At 39.2% G+C, this 27369-nt stretch overlaps 1 protein-coding gene across 1 annotated transcript in view; it reads left to right on the forward strand.

Annotated features, from left to right (window-relative positions):
• LOC127623370 (cadherin-13-like) overlaps positions 1-27369 on the forward strand; it is a 532010-nt gene that overhangs the window by 496439 nt on the left and 8202 nt on the right. Inside the window, exons 13-14 of the mRNA XM_052097812.1 lie at positions 7692-7925; positions 11296-11514. Coding sequence (XP_051953772.1) covers positions 7692-7925; positions 11296-11514 — 453 coding nt within the window. The remainder of the gene's footprint in view (positions 1-7691; positions 7926-11295; positions 11515-27369) is intronic.

The following is a 27369-nucleotide window of genomic DNA, read 5'->3' on the forward strand; positions in this document are numbered from 1 at the left end:
ATCATTATTCTCTTATTAAAGCTAATTCCCTACAGTAAAAATTGTGAGTGGATACAACAAGACGTTGTATTACGATTTTAATGGTGGAGAATTTTATTCAGACAAATAATATAGCTTAAATGCGCCTTTGCACTCTGTAAACAGGAGGGGGAAAACAGCACTATGAACTGAATTTGTTTACTGTTTATGATAAACACAATTTTATGCATCTGTTGTTGAATTATAAGTAAAGAATAGACTGGATCATAGACTCTATATTGATACTGAGATAAACAGCTGTCTTAAAGAGAAAGGACATTGGATCTGATCATCTATTATTTATTTCAATCAAACCCAAATCTGAAGAAATAAATTATATTTTGTATTTTATTCTTTGCAGTATGAAATTCAAAAGTAATGTAGTGTAGTGTTTAAAACTTTTTATAAACAAAACTTTTAATAATATAAATCATACAAACACATACAGTAGATACTCACATTAAGCAATCGTCAGCCTAAACAACCCTTTTGTGCAAAAAAGTAATTGATAATTAGAACCTTTTTGGCTTAAAGTTTTCTTTGGAACTGAGTAAAGAACCCAAGGGTTCTATATAGAATCCTAACTAACCTTTTTTTTTCTTAAGAGTGTACTGTATACTCGAGGGCAGGAAAAGGGGTAAAGGCCAGTAATTCAGCTCTGAAAGAGATGTGATGGATGATTTATAGTGGTGTTGATGAGGCACATAATATTTTGAGAATAAAGTCAAAATTATGAGAATAAAATTGCAACATTATAAAATGTAAAATAAGTCATAAGGAAAGTAGCATAACATCAATGTGATGTGGTGGACAACAGCAAAGTGGAGCATCTGGGATTTGAGATAACATTGGCTCTGCAACTTTGTTGTCAAGTTAGCCAAACTGAAGTTTATGTGAACACTCTGTTCATGTATGAGCATTCATACAGGAGTTTTCAACCTGTGGGCGCCTGTCAAGGAATGTGCGGGATAAAGGTTCTCACTGTAACTGATGAATTACTGTGAATTAAATTGGTCCATTTCAAGACATTGTATATGGTAACATCCCCTTAGTTATAGTATTGTTTTGAGAACAAAAAAACTAGAATATGTCTGTAGTTTTATGTGGAAATGTTGCATCCCAGAGAATTTATTGGGGGATCGGTGGCAATATGTGGAGAGCCAGCAATGTTTGTCTTCACCAGACCAAACCTAATCGAAATGAAATACAGTTTCATATTGCTGCTGGCATTCTGAAAGGTTTTTGCTTTTCATCTTGTATTTAGATTAAAATGTTTTTTTTTTGTTTTGTTTGTTTGTTTGTTTGCTTTGCTTTGACATTAATCAAAATGTGAGAGACACAATATGTCAATTTCTTAATATAAACTATAATTTGTTTATTAAATATACGAGCAATATAAACTCTACTGTTTTTTTTTGTTTTGTTTTGTTTTTTTTACTGTTTGTGTTTATGTATAAACTTTACTGTGCATGCAGAAGTCTGGTACATTAAATATGCATGCATCTATGATTTCCATCCAAGCCTCATGTTGTGTTTTTAGCTGTTGCTTTTTGGGTCATAGCACGGTCAATAGCTGTTGGTCATGGTGTGTTCTTGAACTTATGACTAGAAACGTAAATCAACTTCCTTTAACTTCTCAAAAGCTAATGTACCATAACCAACAAACATCTATGTTTAACAATGTAATACTTGTCTTACTAGGTTAGCTCACTTGTGGGCGGTTGTGGCTCAGGTGGTAGAGCGGGTCGGCAGTTCAATTCCCGGCCCACATGACTCCATATGCCGAAGTGTCCTTGGGCAAGACACTGAACCCCAGTTGCTCCCAATGGCAGGCTAGAACATTGCATGGCAGCTCTGCTGTCATTGGTGTGTGAATGGGTGAATGAGTCACAATGTAAACGCTTTGAAAACCATTAAGGTTAAAAAAGTGCTTGTGGCAGCGGAGGCATGGTCAAGCGCCCGTCCGGGAGAGAAAAGCAGTAAGGGCGCTCACACCTGAGCTAAATTATGTCTAACACCTGTCTCTAATTGCAGTAGCGTGAGGAGAGCGGATAAAAAGCCAGCAGCCACAGAGCATGGGGAGAGAGCCGGACACAAAGCAAAGAATAGTTGTGTGTGATACAAGCAAATTAACTGTAATAATAAAGCTTACCCCTTAAGCTGACATCTGTTTCCATCCCTTCCTTGGTCCGCTTCACAGTGCTTTATAAGTGCAGACCATTTACCATTCATTGTTTATACAGTACATTAGATTTTATCACATGACACAGAGCATAACAGAATGTGTTTAATGCTGTGAAACATATTGAGAAGGTTTTGACAGTTATTTTATTTATTTTTCTTTTGCTCATTGATTTTTAAGTCACATTTACAGATGCTTTAACTTTATTCCATTAGAAGTAAAATATCAAACCAAGTGGCATCTGCTGACACATTATGGTATAGACTTCACTTGGTTTGATATTAAAAGTGATAAAAATTGATATTAAAGGTGTGAAAGGGATTTTTAATGAAAGTATAAATTTGTTTCCCCACAGGTTCACACAGGTGTCCTTGCAAATTAAGCAAAGATGTAGTTCAGGGGTACTCATTACATTGATTGCAAGAGAACCACTGGCCTATCTCGATAACAGGTCATAAAGGAAAGAGAAAAGAGAGAAAAAAAATATCAAAATATTAAAGATTGACCAACAAAAATTATAAAGATTGACTTTTTATTTACTCGCTTCTGTAGGCACGCACGTTGTGATGCGGATACACACCAAAATGGTCAAATACATTTCAATATTGTGCCAAAATGCCCTTCTTGGTGAGGTGTTCATGTAAATGCAGTCAGTAATGTCAAAAGTGAACATCGTGGGACATAAAAGAGGATTTGTATCAAATTGTTGGACTTGACTTATAAATGTCACCTATTATACCTGCAGGTGATGAATATGTAATTTAATATTAATCAAACTATAATGCCATGAAAACAAATAAACCACTCACTGTTCTTGGCTGGATAAATTAAGTAGCTTTAAAAATAATGGATGGAATATAATCAAACAGTGAAGGCCAGTAGCTAGTAGTTTTATGTAACATTTAATTTCATTCTGTATGTTTACTTGAATATACTTTATAGGCTACTGCTGTTAATTTATTAAGTTCTTAAAAAAGCACTGTTTTCTTCATTCAAATTCTTTTGTTATTTGTTTCTAGTTACTGCTTTTATTTTTTTATTCATTTGTTTCTTTGTTCTTATTTGATTACAGACTGTTGATGTGTCTTGAATAATTACTTGAGAACATGAAACAGTGCTTATATTATAAATAAATAAGTATTTTTATTAGTTGTGGTTTCAAAATGGGTATAGAGAATCATCAAATTTCACTACCAATGATGTATATATTGTGTATAGTAGATCTTACTATAATAACAATAATAATAAGATCTCATTCCATTGAAGTGTAAGAATCTCTCGTGTAGTTCATCATATTAACTATGGAGATGTTTCACAAAGATTGACAAGCAGAACATGTCCATCTAATTTTGGGCTTAATTTTGAACAATATATATATTTTTTTGTAATATTACACCTAACAAACTTCTTATCTTTCTTTAAAACAAATGTTGCTGGCTTTGATATTTAATGCAATGACATTTATAAAAAAAATTTTTACGTGTCTCTTAAGTGTCCAAATACGTTTTTAGGCCTCGGTATGTTATTTTCATTAAAAGCCATGCTACATTGCTGATACCTCCCAAATAAAATTTTCATGAGTAGAACATCAATAAAACATGGCAAGGGCCCCATTGTTTTACCTCCAAATGCTCTTCTCGCAGGGCTACTGGATTGACGGCATTGGAACAAGCCTGATTTATTTTTCTCATGAGACATTAGTTGCACCCTTGTTTTGACACCATGCCTTTTCTTCCTTCCTTTGAGGCCTGAGAGTTCCTGGCAACATGAGGACAAAATGATACTGTAATTACCGATCCTGTCATCGGATGTTAATTGCGAGTGACCTCCGGGGCTGTTCATAATTATGCAGTCCTACAATAACTGCTAATCTCTTAGAAACAGAATATTTCAAAAGCATTAAATAATGTCTTTTTTTCCTTTTTTGCTGTATTCAATACAAAATGATGCATCTTTTCTTTCAAATCAAGATAATTCTTGTTGCTTCAAGTCAGACATCACATAATGTTTTGATTTTATTTTTTTCTGTCAAATTATTATTATTATTATTATTATTTTTGATGAGGGTAATTTTTGAGGGCAAAGGGAAAATGTGTGAAAGTTTAAGCCTCTGAAAGTCTGCTGAAGTGTATAATTTCTTCTCCAAATGGAATGGGAAATTATCATTGGCTGTGATAAATTAGCAGCGTAAACCTAGCAAAGCTTTACAGTTTTTTAAGTGTTAATTTATAAAAATGTTCTTTGTGTTATATCACCCTGGCATTACTTAACAAAAAAAAACATCCGGTCAGCACTGCTGTGATGGTGTTTCAAATACAGCTGCTGATGTAGTGACAATAAATTTGGCATCTTGTCTCTTCTGACTTGAATCACCACAGAGACACAGTGCTTACGGTTTTTGTAAAAATCAACTTAGGCATGACTTACTTGTTGTCTCTGCATATTAAGCGGGTATAGGAGAAAGAATTTTAACATTGAATAAATTACATACATCAACGATTTGCTCAAAAAAGAAAACAGATGATCTTCCTTTCAACAGCTGCACTTGTTGTAGAATTTAGAGATTCACAGATGGCATCCCATTGTTTCAGCACTGTATCTCATCCTCTAACATTTACTGTTGCGACTTGTATTCTTTACACTTTTTAGATTTTTATTTTATTATATCTGTAGTGTAGCATTCCATAGCTACTGATGCTGAGACCAACATAAATACCAATAAACCCAATCTATAAATAATATAGTTAATGTACATGAGAGGGAATGCATCATTAAATGGCTTTGAACACAGCTGTGAAATGAATAATGACGTTTTGATTTTAATGTTATTGAGGTTTCTTTTCATTCTTTATGGACATGGACTTCTTACAATGTCCCTTTAAGGCAAGCCAGGTTATTCAGCAGCCATGTTTGTAATGCCTACTGGCAGCTATGTTTTATTTTTTTATTTTTTTATGGATACAAGTGGAATACAAGTACAGCTCCTTTTGACTTGAATTGGGAAAGAGCGAAATCTCCAAAATGGTTGATCAAGATTATAATAAAATAATATTTTTCAATAAAATGAAATCAGTAGTAAAATCTGAAAACAATGGTAACACAAATTGTGCTTTTTAGCTTGGATCACGCTAAAAGAAAAACGAAAAAACATTACAAACTGGTCCAGCTAATGTGGGTGTGTGCTCTTGAGTAAACGGACGACAATATCTCTATCAAAAAGGTGATTGGCTCTATTAATCTATTAACTGCCTGATAATATACTGTCTCTGATTCCTATGTTCGTGCCCCTGATGCATCCTGTCTGCACTTTTTGGCCTTTAACATTGGTTTCTAGAAGTCTTTAACCTGCTTTGCTTAACAGTAACACAATTATAGCAGAATCTCCAGTTAATCACTGTCCTCCTGTTCTCTTAAAAGAGTTATTGATTTAAAAACCCAGAAAACTTCAATTACGTCGCAGCTGACAGGAAACGGATAACTTTAAAGTCAATGTGAAATCATACACATTCCTACAACCATACACATGGTTTGGCAAAAAAAAAAAACTTTTGTCTTTTTAATCTTTCATCTAAGTATATTATCTTGCTCCGCTTCTGAAATGACTTGCCTTTTCTGCTGATGTCACCAATCCCGCTTCTTTTTTCTGTCCCTCCCATGTAACCCTCTGTCATAAAGACCATATTTCATGATCAATAAATTCCCAATGGATACAGTCAAATCCTGCTCTACTTTTTTTATTATTATTATTGAATGTCTCAATACGAAATTAAAATAGGTAGTGAAATGTTGACTTTTAAAACAGAAAAACAAAACTGAAAAATGTATATATACGTACATCACATATATACAGCTCTGGAAAATAATTAAGAGACCACTGAAAAATGATCAGTACTTTATAAGTATATGTTTGAGTAAAATGAAAATGTTTGTTTTATTCTATAAAGTAGTGCCATTTGTAAAGTAAAGTTTGCAGTAAATGACAACTGGTTAAAATAAAAAAAAGACGCAGTGTTTTCAGACCTCGAATAATACAAATAAAACAAGCTCTTATTAATTTTTCAACAATACAATACTACTGTTTTTACTTAGGAAGTTTTCAGAAATCAATATTTGGTGGAATAACCCTGATATTCAATCACAGCTTTCATGTGTCTTGGCATGCTCTCTACCAGTCTTTCACATTGCTGTTGGGTGACTTCATGCCACTCCTGGCACAAATATTCAAGCAGCTCGGCTTTGTTTGATGGCTTGTGGCCATCCATCTTGCTCTTGATCACATTTCAGAGGTTTTCAATGGGGTTCAGGTCTGGAGATTGGCCCAACAAGACTTATTTTTCCAGAGCTGTATCTATACAGTATATATTAGGGGTGTAAAAAAATATTGTATCGTACAATACATATGGTATTGAATTGTGAATGCCACATCGTACGATACAATATTTTTTTACATATACAGATACATAAACAAACACATTATAGCATAATTAAAAACCAAGCAGTACAACATTGAGAGCTGCAGTACAGTCTCCTCCCCGGAGAGGCGGCGCTACACGCACCCATGAAAACAGAACAATACACTTACTGTACATAGGCGAGAAGATCAATGGCAAACGAAAGAGCTTGTCAAATTTGTCAAACAGCAGTGTCATGCTGCTGCAGTACATCAAACATTTCATTTTATTTACACTGATATCACTGCCCAAATCGGTGGATTTGCGAGGCAGAAACAGCAGAAGCAAGTTTAACAGCTGCCTCTCCCAGCTGACACTGAGCGTGACATGCACAAGACGCTCAAAACTAACAAAACAACTTATTCAAAAACCAACAACGTAAGAAACCTCCAATTACATGATACTTATAATTCTCTGCTTTTTACTTTGAAATGTAAACAGCTTTGAGAACAACACTTGCTTAAATTGGATACGCCGGTAATAACGGCGGTAAAGATTACATGCAAAGTACAACCAGAGGAAGAGGGCAAAAAAATGATTTGCGGGTTTTGCTCAAATGGCTAAATAATATTGGATTATGAAAAATTATGTGGTTTTTTTTCACTGCTAATTCATGTTGAAAGACTTTTGCTTCAGTCACTTCAGCTTGCTCACAAGGGGATTTCAGACAACAAGGCATGATTTTCTGTTAAGCTGCTTTGAAACGATGTGTATTGTGAAAAGTGCAATACAAATATAAATGAGTGTAGACAAACATATTTTTTCAAGAAAAACTTGAAAATTGTGAGTTCATATTAGCTTTTCTAATAACAATCAAAGTTTAAGTTCAAAAAGCTCTGCTTTTTGTTGTCAACGTCATACACGTTTGTGGCATTTATGATTTAAAAGACATTTATGTCAAATCCTTGAATAAGTTTGAGCAAAACGTTGGTTGTGTTCACTGTGCCTATTAATATTCATCTTGTCATCTTTCCTCTCATTTTCCCTGATATTACCAATGTGAAATCGTTAATAAACAGCTGTATCTTCTGTCCCACCAGGCAGTCCACCCGCCACGGGTACAGGTACACTGATTATCACTCTAGAGGACGAGAACGACAACGCCCCCTACATCTTCCCCTCTGTGGTGCGTGTGTGTGAGGATGCTAAAGACATGAACGTAGTGGTGATCGGGGGACGAGACAAGGACATTCATCCTAATACAGATCCCTTCAAGATTGAGCTTGGAAAACAGCCAGGGCTGGAGAAGACATGGAAAATCTCCAGGATCAATGGTAAGCTAATTTTCAGATGGGACAGAAATATGCATTCAGCCATGGTGAACATGTGGTCGCTATTTCTAAGTCCTTATTTTTTTTATTGAAGTGAGCAATTGGTTTCTCCATAGGATAAAAATGGCAAGAGATAGCTAACATCTGTTTGAGGAAATATAGACAGTGCTCCCATTAATGGGGGATAATTCACCCAGAAATTCTGTGATCAGACTTTTTTCTTCAATGGAAAACAAAAGGAGAAGTTCAGCAGAATGTCCAGGCTGCACTTTTCAGCAGACAGTGGCCATTGGCAAGCATCTAAAAGAACAAAAAAGTTATATGAAAGATCTATAAAATACTTCATATAGTATGCATCATGCGCTATATTCGAATTCTTTTGAAGCTGTGCGAAACCTTTGTGAAAGAAAATCTCTTTTGAAAATTTTCTCTCCAGGATAGCTGTCAAATCTCGTTCACACTTCTAAACATTTAAATCACATCACAACTCATCAAGACGCACCGTCTCAGGTTTGCCGTCAATGACATAGCACTATGCTATAAGTCATAAGCGCAAAGTGGTTGCGCATGACCATGAAGTTTTATATATTCTTGCAAGCATGCGCTAAGTCCAGGCGCAAGTGGGTTTGGCAAAATTGCATGCGTAATGCACAAATTGGCTGGGTCAAGTACAATTTGATTGTGATGTTCTTCTCCAGTTATTTCACCTTCTGCGTCATATTATATAGTCCATTACCTCAAGAACCAGCGATATAAACAAAGACAGCACATTCATGAGAAGTTATTAAGAATGTAGTTTAAATGGACTGTATGTGGTGAATTAGCAGAATTGAAAATTACGTTATTTTGTGCATTAACTATCCTTGATGAATATCAGGCATATTTCTATGACAGTGACACACTCCTTCTATACGCATGGAAAATGTGATCGTCATCAGAGTTTGGATGTACGCTACATTAAATTATAGAGAATTTAATATTATTAATTCATCTTCTGACACACAAATCATGGCTAGTATTAACAGTGACTGTTTTGGCACTTCTACAAGTCGCTTTTGATTTAGAACAATAAAATAAATTTTTTGAAACTCGAATAAATTCAACCAAAAATATTTCTAAATTGAAATTACACTTCAAAAGAAACAAAAGTATAATCAGAATAACGTAGTCAAAAAATCATACCAATTAAAAAACGTTTTACTCTCTCCGACTTCTTCCACCAGCCCGTTTTGAAGTGACTTAAAAATCACTTCATGACAACAGGTGGAAATATACTAATATAAATTAGATCATAAATACAATTGATAACAATAATAATATTTGAAAAATACACCATGACCTATGGATAGTTTAACACAAATCTCATAAATTTTTTTTCAGAATATTGCTACAACTCTGATCGTCAGGGACATAATTTGATGTTACTTTATATTTTGGAGTTTGGACAAGAAATGTATTAGCACCAACTAGAGGAATCTCCAAAGTGCAAATGCAGGAACTGAATTTAAACTTTGTGCTGAGATAAGACCTGCTCTTGAAACGTCTTAGTGCAATTACCTATTTCTACGGAAAATTCATTGCCATAAAATACACCCACAGTTTGCGCAAACACTCCCAACCACGGCCACTTAGGCAGAATTAGTGCGCTCACGAAAACTGGATAAGATGCTGCACACAGTCGTGGTGTGTAGCGCTGCACTTTGCGCACTCAAGAAAATAGAGCCCCATATGTCACTGGTTCTCGACTGTCTACTAACCAATCCTGCCACCACAGGTTTAAATGGCATTTTTGGGTGGCCTATTATACTTTTATTGTGATTGGTCCTCTGCTGAAACTATGCAGAATAGTTTTGTTGGTGAATAATATTAACAGTCCACCAGCTACAGCACCAAACTAGCATAAACCAGCCGGGTCCAGCTTTGAAATTCTCAAATAAGCTGTTCTTTTCAGCATGGTCAGGTGGGCATTATAAGTTGAAATGCTGCTGAGTGCAAGCTGATAGGTTTAATGTCACAGACAGTGGGTGTGCATTATTAGATATCACTCTGACCACATAGCTCTATGTATTTTAGGTTTATCTTGGCAGGCTCTTGATTACCCATCCCTCCTGAGAACAAGCACACAAATATAGAATGTGTCTGAATCTTAAGACCTCTGTCAGCTGTTTGAGAAGAGAATCAGCAGCAGATGCTCTGATACATAGAGCACAGAATGAGACAGAGAGAGAGACAAAACAAGAGAGGACTGATGAGGTGATTCAAGGTTGGGTGGCTGCTGTTTAAAAAAGTGACAGAGAGTAAACCCGAGCACAGATGTTAACTTCAAATGACAGGAAATAAGTGTGGGTGAACACTGTTCTAAATTCAATGACGTGAGTGTTTGTGAGAGAGATAGACTGAAGTGTTCTCCAAAAATATAAGAATGAAGACAATGCATAAAGTGAAGTAGGTAGCATTGCTACCTCTATTATGCTAGGGTTTGGTTAAAAAGTTAACAATTTTGGTTACACTTCAGCTTCTCTGTTCTGTTTCCATGGTGATTCCAATAATGTTTTTGTTTTTTTGTACTTGCAGAATGAATTGGTCCTAACCTTCCTACTGTAACAACGTTCCTAACAAATATTCTAAACAAAAGCAATACTTTTTTTGTTTTTAAAACAAATCTGAATGTGAATCTTTAAATGTTTCATATGAACAATTACACTGATTTAAGTCTAACAAGCCTTAAGTATATATAATACAGTAATATTTCTTGGATTATTTGAAATATGATGGAAATAATGACTAGCAGATCAAGTCAAAAACCTCTCTGATCGATTAATTCATTGAGTGAGTCATAATAGTTTTGAATCTTTGATTTATTTATAAGAAAACTAATAAGAGTCATTCATTCATGGGAGCATGCAACAAATATTGCAATAGTTTACTACTGTAGATGTTTTGTCTATTTATTTATTGTGATGGGACTTTTTCTCCCATCACATTCAGTTCAGGCTAAAGCTAAAGCTAAAGCTAAATCATCACAGCACACAGTATTGTGTGTACACATTTATATTTAGACTTTCTGTATTGTCTTGTGCAGTGTTGAGAAAGTCTAACCCAAGCACTTTATGTTTTTTTCTTTTTGCATAGACAAATTTCAAACATTACAAGTAAAGATGCCACTAAGTCGGACAGTAAACATGGACAAGTTCTTGAAAAGGAAAAATATTGACAATGGTTATGTGAGATAGTTGTGTGCCGTATAATTTTTCTGTCATAAAAAGTAAGCCATGGTAGAAAAAACGTTGGGAAACACTGGTCTTGTGTATTGTTGTGTGTTTACAATTTCTTCAGTCAGATTTATATTAACCTTATCTGGTGTCTTTCACAGACACTCACTCCCAGATCATGTTGCTGCACAGTCTTAAAAGGGCCAACTACAACCTGCCTCTGGTTCTGACCGATTCTGGCATCCCTCCCATATCCAACAACACAGAACTGAAAGTTCAGGTGTGCACCTGTAAGAAGAACAGAATGGACTGCAGTGGTGCTGGCTCGGTCCAAACAAACCTCTTGCTGCTGCTCACCCTTGTTCAGCTCTCCATCCTCTGTAAGTATTATCGTAAGATAGAAAAATTACAATTGTCATTTATATCTCAATTGGATCTCCTAGACATTGAATGGAGGCCAAATGGAAAGTTTAAATCTCCTGCTTTTTTCAAATTTGTCTTTTGTGAAAAAGATCCTAGTAATCTCACATGTGTCTCCTCTAGGAGTTTCATAGAAGATCATACCAGAACAGTATACCAAAGTCTGTAATCAAAAGTCAGAGATTCCAGTATGAACATGAATGTTTTCTCATCAAGAGTTTCTAGACTACATTAACTTAGCTATGCTATCCACATTAAAGTCATGCCTCTAGACTCTCGAAATTGAATTTGTTTATATTTCAGTTCATTCTGAGCAATAACCGTATTTTTTCATTCTGCATCGGGCGTTCTGTAGCCTCCTTTCCAAATGTTAACCAGTAGGAATATAATGAAATAAAGTAAATAAAGCTATTTTGGAAATGGAAACACTATATGCTATGGGTGGGTGACATACCAGTTGAAGTGTTGCCAGATCTCACAAGAGAATCTGTTGGTCTGGAAAAACAAGCCCAAATTTAGCTACCTGACTCACTAAAATAACCAAAAATAAGCATTTGTTTCCCTGTGTGGTGGATTTATCAGCTTAGAAATCATAACAAACATACAGTTAATTCAAGTAGAATTTTAATTATGATCTGCTTCTTGGTCAGAACCCTTCAGCAACAAATCTGTTAGTGTTTCATATTTACCAATAATTCTTGGAAACAACTGAGAAATGTACTTTTTCTATGTAATTTTTAAGAATTTTTTGTTCTCTCAACAACTGTGTTAATAATTGTCCTCAGTAATATTTCTTTGTTTAGTCAATATGATTCTATTCAGGAAATGCAAAACATTTTCCCCTGGGTGCTTCGACAGTGCAAAACTTAAAAGAGTTTTTAAAAGAGTGATTTTCTCTAAAAGAGTAATTCCCTCTAAAAGAGCAATACACAGCGGCGTTGAACGTCCTTTTCAGGACGCATCTTTATAAAGATGCCTTTCCACCCCTGTGTAGTTCCTGGATGCGGTAGAGTGCCCTATGCTTCAGACGGCCACAGGCGCTGTCTCGTGTGTCTGGGCTGCGATCACACCGAGGCAGCATTTGTGGATGGTTCATGTTCTCACTGCGAGAACATGACCATGGCAACGTTGCGGTCGCGGCTTTCCTTCAACCGAAGGAATGCCACTCCAGCCACCCCCCCGCGTGCTCCTTCTTCCCACGTGATTGAGGATGACACGGCTGGCGATGGAGGCGATCAGGGGATGGCAGCGGGCTCTGTTTCGCCGGGTACGTACCCGCGAACCTCCCGCCCCTCGGCATGCTCGTTGACTTCCGTCCGGGCTCGAGGCAACAGCGGCTCAACTCACAGCCAGCCTGCCTATCCTCTGGAGCCCCCCGAGCTGGATAGGCTCGCCGCTGCACCGGAGAGCAGTCTGGCATCTGACGCAGATGACTGGTCTGGGCTTCCGCCTTCGGGCCAACACGCCCAGGCTGAGGCTGATGCCCAGATGCGGACATGCTTGCCAGGGCCGCCGCCAGCGTGGGGATGGACTGGAACCGTCCTTCCTCCCCACAGCCGTCGTGGCTGGATGATTGGTTCCTAGGGTCTGCGTGCCGCTCACAGCCCTCCCCCCCCCCGTTCCCTTTATTCCCGGAGGTGCATGATGAGCTGACGACTGCATGGAGAGCACCCCTCTCCACTCTTCACAAAGTGTCTCGCTCATCAGCTCTCACTACCCTCAACGCTGGAGCGGCCCACGGGTACAAGGCAATTCCCCAGGTGGATAGGGCGGTTGCAATCCACCTATGTCCCGAGAATGCCGCCACCTGGCAGGGTTGCCTTGTGCTCCCCTCCAAGGCCTGTAAGACGATGTCATCATTGACCGCCAAAGCCTACAGCACCACTGGACAGGCCGCTTAGAGCCCTGCATGCCATGGCCCTCCTGCAAGTCCACCAGGCCAAGGAACTTAAAGATCTGCACGAGGGTAGTCCGGATCTCGACTTGCTGCAGGAACTGCGCTAAGCGACCAACCTCGCTTCAGGGCCACAAAGACCACAGCGCAGTCACCCGGACAGGCGATGGTCACACTTGTGGTCCAGGAACGTCATCTGTTGCTGAACTTGTTCGAGATGCGCGAGACGGACAAGACATCATTCTTCGCCCAGCAGTTCTCCGTGGTGAAAAAGCAGACGGAGGCCATTTCACACATCCTGCCCCACTGCAATCCTGCTGCCACGGGCCAAGCACCGTCTGCTCGCCGAGGGCATCCTCCTGCATCTGATGGATTACAGAGCAGTAGATTGTCTAGGTAAGCAGACACTCTTAGACAAGTTAATCTCAGCAGCGTTAGCGCTGCTTGCTTCCACACACTTGCTGAACACTTTCTGTGCTAATAACAGTACGAAAGGCACAGTCAAATATTCGTAGGCTACTCCTTGATTATCAAACCTTAGAAATGTTCTGTGTGATGGTAAAGGCCTTTCAGGTCGACTAACGTTAACCAGTCTCTGGTACGAACAAATTGAGATTGCATTTTTAGTGTGAGCATTTTGAATTTGTGCCTTCTGAGGTGTTTTTTGAGGTTCTCCAAATCCAGAATGGGACTGATTGTGAAATTAATTCCCCTCTCTTGGAAATGACGAAATAAAACCCTGATGGCTATCCTCCGCCGGCACTGCCCTTATAGCTCTTTTGCTCAGCAAATTGGCTATTTCTTCCTCCAAAATCTGAGCTGACTTCCCTCCGTTGTTGACATTAAGAGCTTGTTGAAAAGAGGTGGTTTTTCTGCAAATTGCAGCCGATAACCTCGTTCAATTGTTGATAAAACCCGGGATAAAAACAACTTTCAGACTTTCTGCCAACTTAAGAGCAGAGAGGGGCCTGCTGTAGCACTCGCTCACTGATGGTGCTGCGGCACCATCTAGCAGTGGAGCTGGAGATTACAGCTCCTAATTGGACATTACTTGAGAGCTTCTTGTGTTTAATTTCACACATTGCTGTGCCCTCGGCCCACTGCCTGGATGCACTGATAATCGTTTTATTTTTGTAACACATGTTTTCGTGCAAACTTTACTCCTCTCTCTTTTCTGACCCCGTGGGTGGACAGGGGAAATGCAAACTGAGAGGCACTGGGGGAACTGGTGCCAACACTCTCCTTAAACTCTTTTTGTAAGAACAGTGCAACACGAAACTTAGTTTTTGACTCTCCTGCCGAGTCCTCTTGAATGGAGGGGGGAAAACGAACTCTCCTTTTGAGGAAGGAGTGGAGCAGATACTCCATGGCTGCTGTTCACCCACTCCATGTCCTGAACCAGAACACTAGTTAGTTTGCATGGCAGGTGATGTTTGGCAGCTGCCACTGCAAATGAAGCCTTACTTCTCGGCTGGGGCTGTTTCAGCTGTGCCCCTCCATGCACTTCATCGATAAAATTGTCTGGCAGTGGAGAAAAACAAGGATCCCCATTATTCGTCGCTGCAACCCGCACCCTCCTTTCCAAAACTTGCCATACGAACCAGGAACAGTGTGAGCAACAATCAGGATTAGCAAGATCGTAGATCCACACATGCATTACATTTACATTTATGCATTTGTCAGACGCTTTTATCCAAAGCGACTTACAGTGCACTTATTACAGGGACAATCCCCCTGGAGCAACCTGGAGTTAAGTGCCTTGCTCAACAGTTATGTGCTTTAGCCCACTATGCCACCACCACTCCATGCACAGACAGGAGGGATCCTTCAATTTCACTCCACTACTCGGTGAGCTTGGAGTCACAATTACAGAAAACTGCTCAAAAACACAGAGCCAGTTCACCACAACTTGCCAATCATTTCTGTTTTAATCCTCGGATCTCTCCTTAATGTGATAAGACCAGCCGATCTACCACACCACCACGATGTGCAGGAGAGCGAAGTAGCTATAACTGCTTTTAACTCAACTGAAAAAATATGTAAACCTGGCTTGACGCACTGGTTTATGCCAGGAGAAACAACATCAACACAGGAGAAAAGTATATTCACTTCGACAGTGAATATATTCTCAAAAGAGAAAAATCTGCACTCTATGACGTACCTGAACAGCTCATCTAACGAACTGTTTAGCGATCACTCCTTGCAAGTCCTACTGAGAATAGCTTTCAATAATCTTCATGGGGAAGAGAATGAGAATGATGAAGAGGCCTGTGGCGGTGTCTTTTAAAGGGAGGTGAGGCTTTCTTATCACTGCTGTAATTGGTCTGTCAGCTGACAGACATGATGTCATTGCTTCCAGTGTCGGATATGCCTGAGGCTAATTCCCATAGTGATATACCAAACTAATGTTAGAAAGAGAACTACAAATTTTTTGTTCAGCCAACTATCAATTTGCAGTACGATAACTTTCCTTTTGTTACCATATTAATTACTTTTGCATGAAGTTAACGGAAATCTTGGCCTCTGAAGAGAGGTAAGTCTTGCAAGGCAAGGCAGTACGCACAATTGTTTGACATAGACATATGTTAGACCTCAACCCTTAACACAAACCTCAGTAACAGTTACAATCATCAAACCTCATTAAGTAACAAAGATGAGCTCCCAATATCACCACACAACAATTAAATAAAACAATAACAGCATAATGTCAGCAAAAACATAAGCACTAACAGCTTAATTTATTAATGTTGCATTGCAAGCTAAGAACTCGCAAATCTGCAGCATTGTTTAATATGAAATGGTTCATTCAGACAAATCTGTTAGGCTAGTTGGGACATAATTTGGGAAATATTATTGCTCAATGTGTTTTTATGTCTTTGACTCAAAAACCATAAGCTGAATAAAATGCAATTTCATTTTTACAGTGTAGTTTTGGGGTGTTTCTACAGCCTTTGGTGCCATTTTGAGTTTTAACTTGAAGACCTGTGTCAATTTGTCCATTAATTCTGTTTGAGTATTCTCTTGACTCATTAATTAATTAGTCATATGGCAGATACTTTTTTATACATAGTGATTATGCTGCATTCCAATCAGTTCGGAGAGTAAGAATTCCCAACTTCCACCTTGATTTCGCCTTGGAAACTTATATATTAAAGATTAAAGTACGTTTTCTCTTAGTAGTACTAAAATAGTCTTAATACCTTGAAAGTGTTTCTTCTCAGCCAAATGTGTCTTGATTTTAGAATATTTAGATGTTTTTACTGGAAAACAATAGAAAGATACTACTTATGAATAGGATATTTGCAGTGTACACGAAACGTAATGTATGAGAACAAAGTTATTTTGAGTTTGTCTGTGTTGCTTCTTTATCTTAATGTTAATGCCGATGAGGAAAACCTTATACACCTTGATTGAGTTTGGTAGGGAATGCCTTCCTTTCAGAATCTCTTCAGTGATCCTGTACAGTATCTGTTTACAATTTTAAAGCTCCAAACTGCATTAAGAGCTGATCCATAGCTAGATTTAGAGAGCATGGATAGGGCCACCATTACAGCTGCTAGAGAGCCATAGAAGCATTTGAAATAATATGCACAGATTAAAGGTCACTTTACGGCATGTTTTAAGCTCCCCTCACTCAGTGTGTGTGTATTAGTGTGTCGGTGTGTGTTATGTGTTTGTCCCACAGTTAATCCCGCACATGGTCCCTTGGTGGCCCTTCTCCTAGCAATAACATTAATAATTCACTCCTTTAGTGAGGGTGGAACATAATGGAGCTTTTTACAGCCATTCTAAAATGAAAAAAGAGGAAAAATAAATCTGAGATTTTAAGTTCCCTCTCTTTGTAAAGAAAGAGATGCTCTGCTTAGTTGTGTCTGGATGTGGAGGTTTTCTATGGAAGGGTTTCAAGCCAGGGGCCAGATTGGATAAACAGTTGATCCATCTGTATTTCATGGCACAATGGAGCCAATGAGAGGCCTAGCATTAAACATGCCAGCAGATATTCTCCAGAGTTTCCCAATGTCTCTCTCTCCCTCTCTCTCTCTCTCTCTCTCTCTCTCTCTCTCTCTCTCTCTCTCTCTCTCTCTCTCTCTCTCTCTCTCTCTCTCTCTTATTGTTTGTGTGATCTCTCAACATATATTATCATTCAGATACCCATCAGGCATGGACTGGGAAGCTTAAGCTTTGTCTTCAGTGTGTTACTGAAGATGTTAGTAATTTTTCTTCTGCCAGCATTCATCACCAATAATATGTAAGAATTGTATAATGGAATTAGTTTAGGCATCTCGGCCACATTTGACCACGGATAAATAACAAATGATCAGATTAGAAATCTGAATAAAAATTATCCACCATTAAATATGTAATACAACAGGCTTGTTGTATCTGCTCACAATTTATATATGAGTAATTTAACTCAAGAAGGGAATTACGATTAATTCTGGGAATATTGAAAGAATTAAGGTATACGTCTGATCACTCGGCCATGTTGAGTTGATATGATACATCTGTTAACTCTTGAGTAATACTATCACAAATATGTTGAAATATTTTTCAAGCACAGAGCGTAGAACTTTAAGAATCAATTGATAAGATTATTTAGAAAATTATACAATAGTCAAATCCTCTTTGAAAACAAACAAGACTTCATTTCTAATCTACAAAATAAAAATTAAACTAACACACATAGACAAACATACAAACAGGTTGGAGAATGAGTTGTAACAGAAGGTGAATGGAAATTTTAACTTTGTCTATAGTCCAAGTCTAGACCATGCCCTGGACGATCGATACTTAATTTAGTATACCTCAATTTGCAATCAGGTTACCAAAGTATTTAAATAAAACCTCCCACACTTTGCATTGTGTTTCGTTGCATTGCGATGCTTTAGTTCTTTGGCTCTTTGGCTGGGTCTGTGGAAAGTTCTGGTAGTTCTCCACAAGGGAGACTTGTGACTCCCCGTCACGTGTATGAGTTTTAGAGCAGAGAAGAGAACTCCTCTCAGAACTTTGCGTTCCAAAATGTCCTGCACTCTACATTGTGCGGAACCTGTGCACTGGGGTGCCGAAGCGAAGCCAGCCGAAGAATGGCTAAGAGAAGAGCCAAGAGAGGAGAGAAGAGAGCCTTTGTCCTAGGTGGTGAAGTTTTGTTTGAAATATTTTAAACGTTCCATCATACTACAATCATTTGTATAAGATACATTTTAACTATCAAAAATAGATTGTGAGTTGTGCGGTGTAGAATGATGATGCAATATAGTCTTTTGATAGGTTATATAATGTCTGTGTATGCATTGTAAAACCCAAGAAAAGTTGGGTTTTTGCCTTTGGAGATGATAGAAAAACACTAGTTTTGGTTTGGCTAAAGGGAGTTTCCAAAGAGATCCTTCCAAAACAGTTTTCAAGTTCTCTCTTGTCAAGTACAGAGTTTCTTAGCATGTGACAGTCATACTTCCACAGAAAATGTATGTACATTCTTACAAAAGGTTGATTCAGACTTTAAAGGCACCATCTTGGCAGAGTCTTTAATTTATGATGTTGAGGAATTTTGGGGTAGACTTTATCTTACTCTTCTTCTGTTTCCAAGCTTCTCAGATCTTACACTTTGTATAGTTGCTATGTATTTTTTAATTGGTTTTGAGAACTGGCACAAGTCAACCATCCAGAGGGAAAAGTCCCAGTGGTATATATTAGTACACAGACTCCATTGAAAGCATCAGTCATTCTGTTGATTACTACAGAAAATACTCTCCACTCATCCCTCAACTTGTCCATTAAAAGAAATTGTGTTTACAGTAATTCACATTCAGTGGAAGTCTATGGGCTATGCTTGTGAATGCTAAAAGGCTGAAATGTTGTGATTATTTTGTATTGCCCTGGCAGACATCGGCATATATTATGCCATGCTGGGTTACCCAGAGTGTTTCTTAAAAACCTGCTTCTTTGACATGATTAGACCATGCTTGCATCGTCAGACTCCATGGTTGAGAAATAATCTCAGGGCTCTTTAATTTCTTAATGATTGTTTTTTTTTTAAGTGTGAATGCGTATTTGTATGCCACTAACAGATTCGCAAGTTTGAACGTTTGTACAACTGTCTTGGTTTTAACACATTTTGTGGTGTTCCAAAGTTTAAGACATTGAAAATCTTGGAAACATAATTGTAACGTAGTTCGATGGAAAGGAGGAGGCGAGAACCGTCTTGACAATATAAATAATAGTTTAATTATAAACTTAAACAAAAGATGACAACAACACACACATGACGGACATTTCCGTAAACAATCTCTCTCTCCCGCACCATCCTCCGCAGTCCGCCTTTATTCCTCTCGGAGGCCTGATAAGGGACCGGGTGTGTATAATCACGACCGGGCCCACACTCCTCCCTGCCACAATAATGTTTAAAGATTTTGATATATTTAAAACCTGGGACTAGATATGGAAGAGTGATTTTTTAAGTGCTTGTAACCAGTTAATAATGTTAATGTTTGTTTCCATAATTTTTTCATGAAACCAAAGATTCAAGGAAAAATATCAACAAAAAAAAAAAAGTTAAAGTTAAGGTCAAATGTTAAATTCTCTGTTTTAAAGTCTTAACTGAATTACTGTTAGATATAAAGCAATAATACTGATTTAATGCTGCCGGATTTTGACTGAGAAGCAGATCTGTAATTAAAATGTAATTATCCAAATAGTTTGTTTTATTTAGGCCTCACTTTGAGAAAATGTTTGGTTTCTTATGACTCACGCTATTACAACTTAAGAGCAATGACTGTGTGTGTTCCCTTCTGTTGTCCCCCAATGTTGGTTATTAAAGCAGTAAAGTTGATTCGGGACTTTATTAGCTCCTGAGGAACTGTGCTGTGCATGTTCTCTGTGATTACACCAAGGTTTAAAAAAATTAATAAATGTAGCCTACATAAGGTGGCGTTTAGTCCAAATGTGAACATGCAGTGTGCATACAGGAAAAAGATATATATTAATTGATTTTAGATAGCCATTTTTTAAATAATTTGATGGATATACCTTATATAAAGGATTTTTTATTTTTTTATATAGGCTAGTGTATACTACACTTGTTATGATTTCTATGCTGATCAATATCAAAAATCTGGAGAGAAAAAATATTGATTGCTTATTTTCAGTATTTTTGGTGAAGCAAGTCACTTATTTTAGGCATTTATTTTAATATTTTTTTTTAAGACCAGGTCACTTGTTTCTCCTGTGAGACCAGGCAACATTATAACTGGAACAATATATCACCCACCCTTAGCATATTACTGTAATTTGTAAAAAAAAAAAAAGAAAAGAAAAAAAGAGAAGGAAATACATGAAGTGTATCTGCAGCACTGGCATCACCAAATAAAATATAAAACAAAATCAAACAGGTCTACCGAACACCCCTATCTGCCATTGCTAAAAACATTGGATGAACCATTAGATACTTCCAGTTAAATTGCAGCAGTTATTATTCTAATATACTCTATTGTTGTCTGTTAGGGTTAGGGGATAGAATCTATAGTTTGCACAGTATAAAAAGCATTATGTCTATTGAGAGTCCTCATAAGGATAGCCACACCAACGCTTGTGTGTGTGTGTGTGTGTGTGTGTGTGTGTGTGTGTGTGTGTGTGTGTGTGTGTGTGTGTGTGTGTGTGTGTGTGTGTACTAGGGGTGTAAAAGTTCAAATTTCGAATGGTTCAGTTTGTATCGTGGTTTTTGGGTAACATTTCGGGATGGTTTGGTATTTGCTATGTTCATAAATAAGAATACAAAAAAATACTTCCAAATCCAAAATAAAAATACTGTATTTGGTTACAAAACAGGTTTGCCTTAAATTAAAATCATGGTTTTACTACAGTAACATTTATATTTGTAGTAAAATCATAGTAACCACAAAATCAGTTGTTACTGTCATGGTTATAATATATAATAAAACCATAGTTACTCTATGGAAACTTAAGTATTACTGTTGTAAAACCATAGTTAATTGTATCAAAACCATGATTTCTGCTAAGAAAACCCCGGTGACAGCAGTCATGGTTAATTCAGTCATGATACTACTATTTTACTACAGTAAAACCATGGTTAATTTTCTTTAGGGACCTGAACTATAAAAAAAAACTTTTCTCTAATTACTAAATCAACATTTTAACTTAATACCTGCATTATCATGCTACAAGTGTGAACATAAAGTGCATTTCAAACTCAACTCAACATATATTCAGCATTCGGAAGCTGTACATCATTATAGAAGGAACCTTGTTATGAATCTAGATAGTATAAGGGTCAGGGATGCTCTAGTGTTTTAATCATATGCTGAAATCCCACATCTTCATCAACAGAGTATGGCAACATAACTTTATGGTAATGAACACCACAAGCGTTTTAGTTATTGTTTCATTTATGTCTGAATTAACTCTGAGTGCCTGCTTAAAAACAGAAGGGAGTGTGTACAGTTTCGGCTCACTTGCGGCTCTTGGTGTGTCGCATGCTATCTTTCTCTGGGTGATATCGGCATACATGATTAATCATATATCAATGTATTGCCAGTACTGCACTCGCGTCAAGCAATGTCTTCAAACAGTGCCTGTTTTGTATACTTTTTTGACCATCGTTGTTGTAATTGACTGCAAAAAGAAAATTATCCTAGACGGCACTTGCCATTTTCAACTACATACAACTCGTGCAGAACAGTGATGTCATCAAGTTGATCCATGTGAATCACAGGCAGAGCATATCCATTTACAGATCCATTCTGGTGCATTAGCGGTGATTGTAACTGTGCGTGTCTATTTGATGCTTTGTTTTCTTCGCCAAACTCCAGAAACTTTCCGTCTTTTTTATGGCTATAAAAAAAAACGTAGTGCTAATAGCCCATCTTGTTGGCAAAAGGTTAATTACACTAATTCCGACCACCACTGCTCAGACCAAGCTCAACACAGCCATGACATGATTTCTTTTGGTCAATGCTTACCCCAAATCTATTGACTATAGTGGGTGGTTACAACCCTAGTGTATACTGTATACTATACACTAGAAGCACACTAATACCTCCTTTACAGATGGATTTCACTGTTGTACAGAAAGACTTGGCCAGGTGTGCCCACATCACAATGTCGCTCACTGACCAAGTGGGAGGGAAAGAGTGTCTGACTTCAATTTTCTTATCACCTTAATGAACCCTGAGTCCCTGACCTCTGCTGAGAGAGACTGGGTGGGAACAGAAAGATAAGACCAGGGACTCCAGTGTTCCAGCTGAAACGAGAGCTCATTCAACTGATTGCATGCAATTGAAGACATCGTGACAAATATTACTACTGTATAAAAGTGTAATATTCAATGCAGTCGCAGTAATACTCAAAGTAACAATAATATAATATTAAATGATTATATTATTAGTATTATTATCTGTAAGCAATGTCACATAAGCAAGTGTACTGAATATCAGCATGTTGGGATTCAGCCATAGCAGCCTTTTGACTAAGGTAACCAGATTGTTTTAATTTAATATTTTCATTAAATATATATATATATATATATATATATATATATATATATATATATATATATATATATATATATATATATATATATATTTAAGGTAAGGGTAGACTTTTTTGTCCCAAATAGGAAATTTGTCTTGGGCTCAGAGCCGCTGCTTCAAAAACAAATGCACAAATACAAAAGAAAATACAAAAATATATATATAACAGCCACATACAAGAGGACTAATAGAATCCTTTACCTTTTACTATTTAATAATCTCACCGCCAATGGAACAAATTAATTCCTGTATCGATTCAACCTGCACTTTGGCTATCTAAACTACCTGCCTAATGGTAGCATCTCAAATTCCGAATGTAAGATATATGTTGGATCATTTCAAATCTTCTGTGCCTCCCTAAGCACAGAATTTTAATACAGAGCCTGAAGGTAATATTGGTCTTTTTTTCCCATAATCTTCATTGCTGTTTCACTGAGAAGTGCAAGCTTCGACTTGTACTGGTAAATTGCCATACCACAACTGTATGCCATACTTCAACACACTCTCTAAAATCATCTGATAAAACAAATACATAATCTTACTATTGACACCATAAATTCTAAGCCTTCTCAAAACGTACATCCTCTGTTGCAACTTAGAGCAAAGGTTATCAACATGAACTTGCCATGTAAACATATTATCAATATAGACACCAAGGTATCTATATGAAGTAACCTGTTTAATGAATGCCTTATGAATCAGTACTGGGTTGTGATCCCCAATGGACTTCGGATCAAATATGATCTCCACCATTTTCTTCACATTTTCAATAAACTGGTGAGCATCACACCAATCCGCAAACTGTTTAATTACAGGTGAAACTCGAAAAATTAGAATATCATGCAAAAGTTCATTAATTTCAGTAATTCAACTTAAAAGGTGAAACTAATATATTATATAGACTCATTACAAGCAAAGTAAGATATTTCAAGCCTTTATTTGATATAATTTTGATGACAATGGCTTATAGCTTATGAAAACCCCAAATTCAGAATCTCAGAAAATTAGAATATTACATGAAATCAAGAAAAAAAAAGGATTTTAAATACAGAAATGTCGGCCCTCTGAAAAGTATAATCATGCATATGTACTCAGTACTTGGTTTGGGCCCCTTTTGCATTAATTACTGCCTCAATGCGGCGTGGCATGGATGCTATCAGCCTGTGGCACTGCTGAGGTGTTATGGAAGACCAAGATGCTTCAATAGCGGCCTTCAGCTCTTCTGCATTGTTTGGTCTCATGTCTCTCATCTTTCTCTTTGCAATGCCCCATAGATTCTCTATGGGGTTCAGGTCAGGGGAGTTTGCTTGCCAATCAAGCACAGTAATACCATGGTCATTGAACCATGTTTTGGTACTTTTGGCAGTGTGGGCAGGTGCCAAGTCCTGCTGGAAAATGAAGTCAGCATCTCCATAAAGCTTGTCTGCTGAAGGAAGCATGAAGTGCTCTAAAATGTCCCGGTAGACGGCTGCGTTGACTCTGGACTTAATAAAGCACAGTGGACCAACACCAGCCGATGCCATGGCTCCCCAAACCAACACAGACTGTGGAAACTTCACACTGGACTTCAAGCATCTTGGATTGTGTGCCTCTCCATTCTTCCTCCAGACTCTGGGACCTTGGTTTCCAAATGAGATGCAAAATTTGCTCTCATCAGAAAAGAGGACTTTGGACCACTGAGCAACAGACCAGTTCTTTTTTTCTTTAGCCCAGGTAAGACATTTGACATTTGAAGCCCATGTCCAGGACCCGTCTGTGTGTGGTGGGTCTTGATGCAGTAACTCCAGCCTCAGTCCACTCCTTGTGAAGCTCCCCCACACATTTGAATGGCCTTTTCCTGACAATCCTCTCCAGGCTACGGTCATCCCTGCTGCTTGTGCAACTTTTTCTTACACACTTTTCCCTTCCACTTAACTTTCTATTATTGTGCTTTGATACAGCACTTTGAGAACATCCAACTTCTTTTGCAATTACCTTTTGAGGCTTTCCCTCCTTGTGGAGGGTGTCAATGATGGTTTTCTGCACAACTGTCAGGTCAGCAGTCTTCCCCATGATTGTGAATTCATCTGAACCAGACTGAGAGACCATTTAAAGGCTCAGGAACCCTTTGCAGGTGTTTAGCTGATTAGAGTGTGACACTTTGAGCCTACAATACTGAATCTTTTCACAATATTCTAATTTTCTGAGATTCTGAATTTGGGGTTTTCATAAGCTGTAAGCCATAATCATCAAAATTATATTAAATAAAGGCTTGAAATATCTTACTTTGCTTGTAATGAGTCTATATAATATATTAGTTTCACCTTTTAAGTTTAATTACTGAAATTAATGAACTTTTGCACTGATATTCAAATTTTTCGAGTTTCATCTGTATATACACACACTGGCGGCCAAAAGTTTCTAATAATGCACAGATTTTGCTCTTATGGAAAGATATTGGTACTTTTATTCACCAAAGTTGAATTCAACTGATCACAATATATAGTCAGAATATTAATAATGTAAAACATTACGTAAGCCCTAGGAAGCTCTGGAGTCTCTGGGAGTAGAGCCGTGAGAGGCTCGGGGAAAAAGGTCGTGGAAGACTCGAGAGGCTCTAGAGGTGGGGCCCTGGAAGGCTCGAGAGGCTCGAGGGGGGGAGCCATGAAAGACTCAAGAGACGGAGCCCCGAGAGGCTCGGGAGGAGGAGGATCCCTGGAAGACTCGAGAGACGAAGCCCTGAGAGGCTTGAGGGGAGAAGGAGCCCTGAAAGACTCGAGAGGAGAAGCCCTGAGAGGCTTGGGAGGGGGAGCCCTGAAAGACTCGAGAGGAGAAGCCCTGAGAGGCTCGAGAGGAGCCCTGGAGGCTAGGGAGGAGGCTTGGGAGGCTGGAGGTGGAGCCCTGGGAGGCTGAGAGGAGAGCCCTGGAGGCTTGGGAGGAGAAGCCTGAGAGGCCCTGAGAGGCTCAGAGCCTGGGAGGCTGGAGGAGGAGCCTAGGAGGCTCGAGGAAGAGCCCTGGGAGGCTTGAGAGGAAGAGCCCTGGGAGGCTTAGGAGGCGAGGCCGTGAGGGCTCTGAGGGCAGAGAGGCTGGCAGCCATGGAAGACTCTGGGGCGAGGGAACCCGCAGAGCCCTGAGAAGACTCTGGGGGGAGCAGAACCCGCAGAGCCGTGGAAGACTCTGGGCGAGAGAACCCGCAGAGCCATGGAAGACTCTGGGGGAGAGAACCCGCAGAGCCATGGAAGACTCTGAGGGCGGAGCAGAGGTCGGTAGAGCTGTGGAAGACTCTGAGGGAACATCTGCGGTCTTGAGCACAAGACGAGACTGGGGAGAAGGGGCCCTCTTCCTTCTCTTACATCTTCAGCCAACAGGGGGCGTGGCCATGGGGACGGTCGAGGATACAGGCACTGGCTCGCCGACCGTGGCAGACATGGGCGCTGGCTCATTGGCCGTGGCGGGCATGGGCGCTGGCTCGTTGGCCGTGGCGGGCATGGGCGCTGGCTCGTTGGCCGTGGCGGGCATGGGTGCTGGCTCGTTGGCCGTGGCGGGCATGGGCGCTGACTCGCTGGCCGTGCCAGGCTTCGAGACTAGGGCCGTGTCAGGCTTCGGGACTAGGGCCGTGACAGGCTTCGGGACTAGGGCCGTGACAGGCTTCGGGACTAGGGCCGTGACAGGCTTCGGGACTAGGGCCGTGACAGGCTTCGGGACTAGGGCCGTGACAGGCCTCGGGACCGGGGCCGTGACAGGCCTCGGGACTGGGGCCGTGACAGGCCTCGGGACCGGGGCCGTGGTAGGCTTCGAGACGGGGGCCGTGGTAGGCTTCGAGACGGGGGCCGTGGTAGGCTTCGAGACAGTTTCTGCCTCCCCCACAGTAAACGAGGAACCAGCGTACAGTAGGGCGAGGTCAATAAACTGAGCCAGGTTGAGAGAGCAGCGACCACCTGGCATGAATGATGAGGTTGGCTCATTCAGTCCACATTGAAAAATGTCTTTCAGAGCCACCTCATCAAAATTCACCTGGTATGCCAGGGCACAAAAATCCATAACAAAAACCTCCAAGGCTTGACTCCCCTGACGCAACCCCAAGAGTCGGGCCGCTGGCTCCTTAATGTCGAGGGCGGGGTTATGAGTTACACAACCGCTGCCTCGCGATAAAAACCCCTTGGTCAGCGTCCAAGAGCCAAAAACCTCTCCGGGGTGGAGAGTTCACGGCGCTCAAATATGCATGGGAAGCATAAACGGGCTCAGGGGCAGACACAGGTGACGCAGGGTGACAAAAATCAAAAATCGCACGTACCTGCTGGCCCTGGGCTGTGAGCGCGCGATCATGACTCCCACCGGTAGATCCTGGGGCAGAGTGCGCTGAAAACCTCCGCTCTAGTGAGCTGCGCGAATTCTCCGTT

Source organism: Xyrauchen texanus, chromosome 29, assembly GCF_025860055.1.
Source record: "Xyrauchen texanus isolate HMW12.3.18 chromosome 29, RBS_HiC_50CHRs, whole genome shotgun sequence".
Lineage (NCBI taxonomy): Eukaryota > Metazoa > Chordata > Actinopteri > Cypriniformes > Catostomidae > Xyrauchen > Xyrauchen texanus.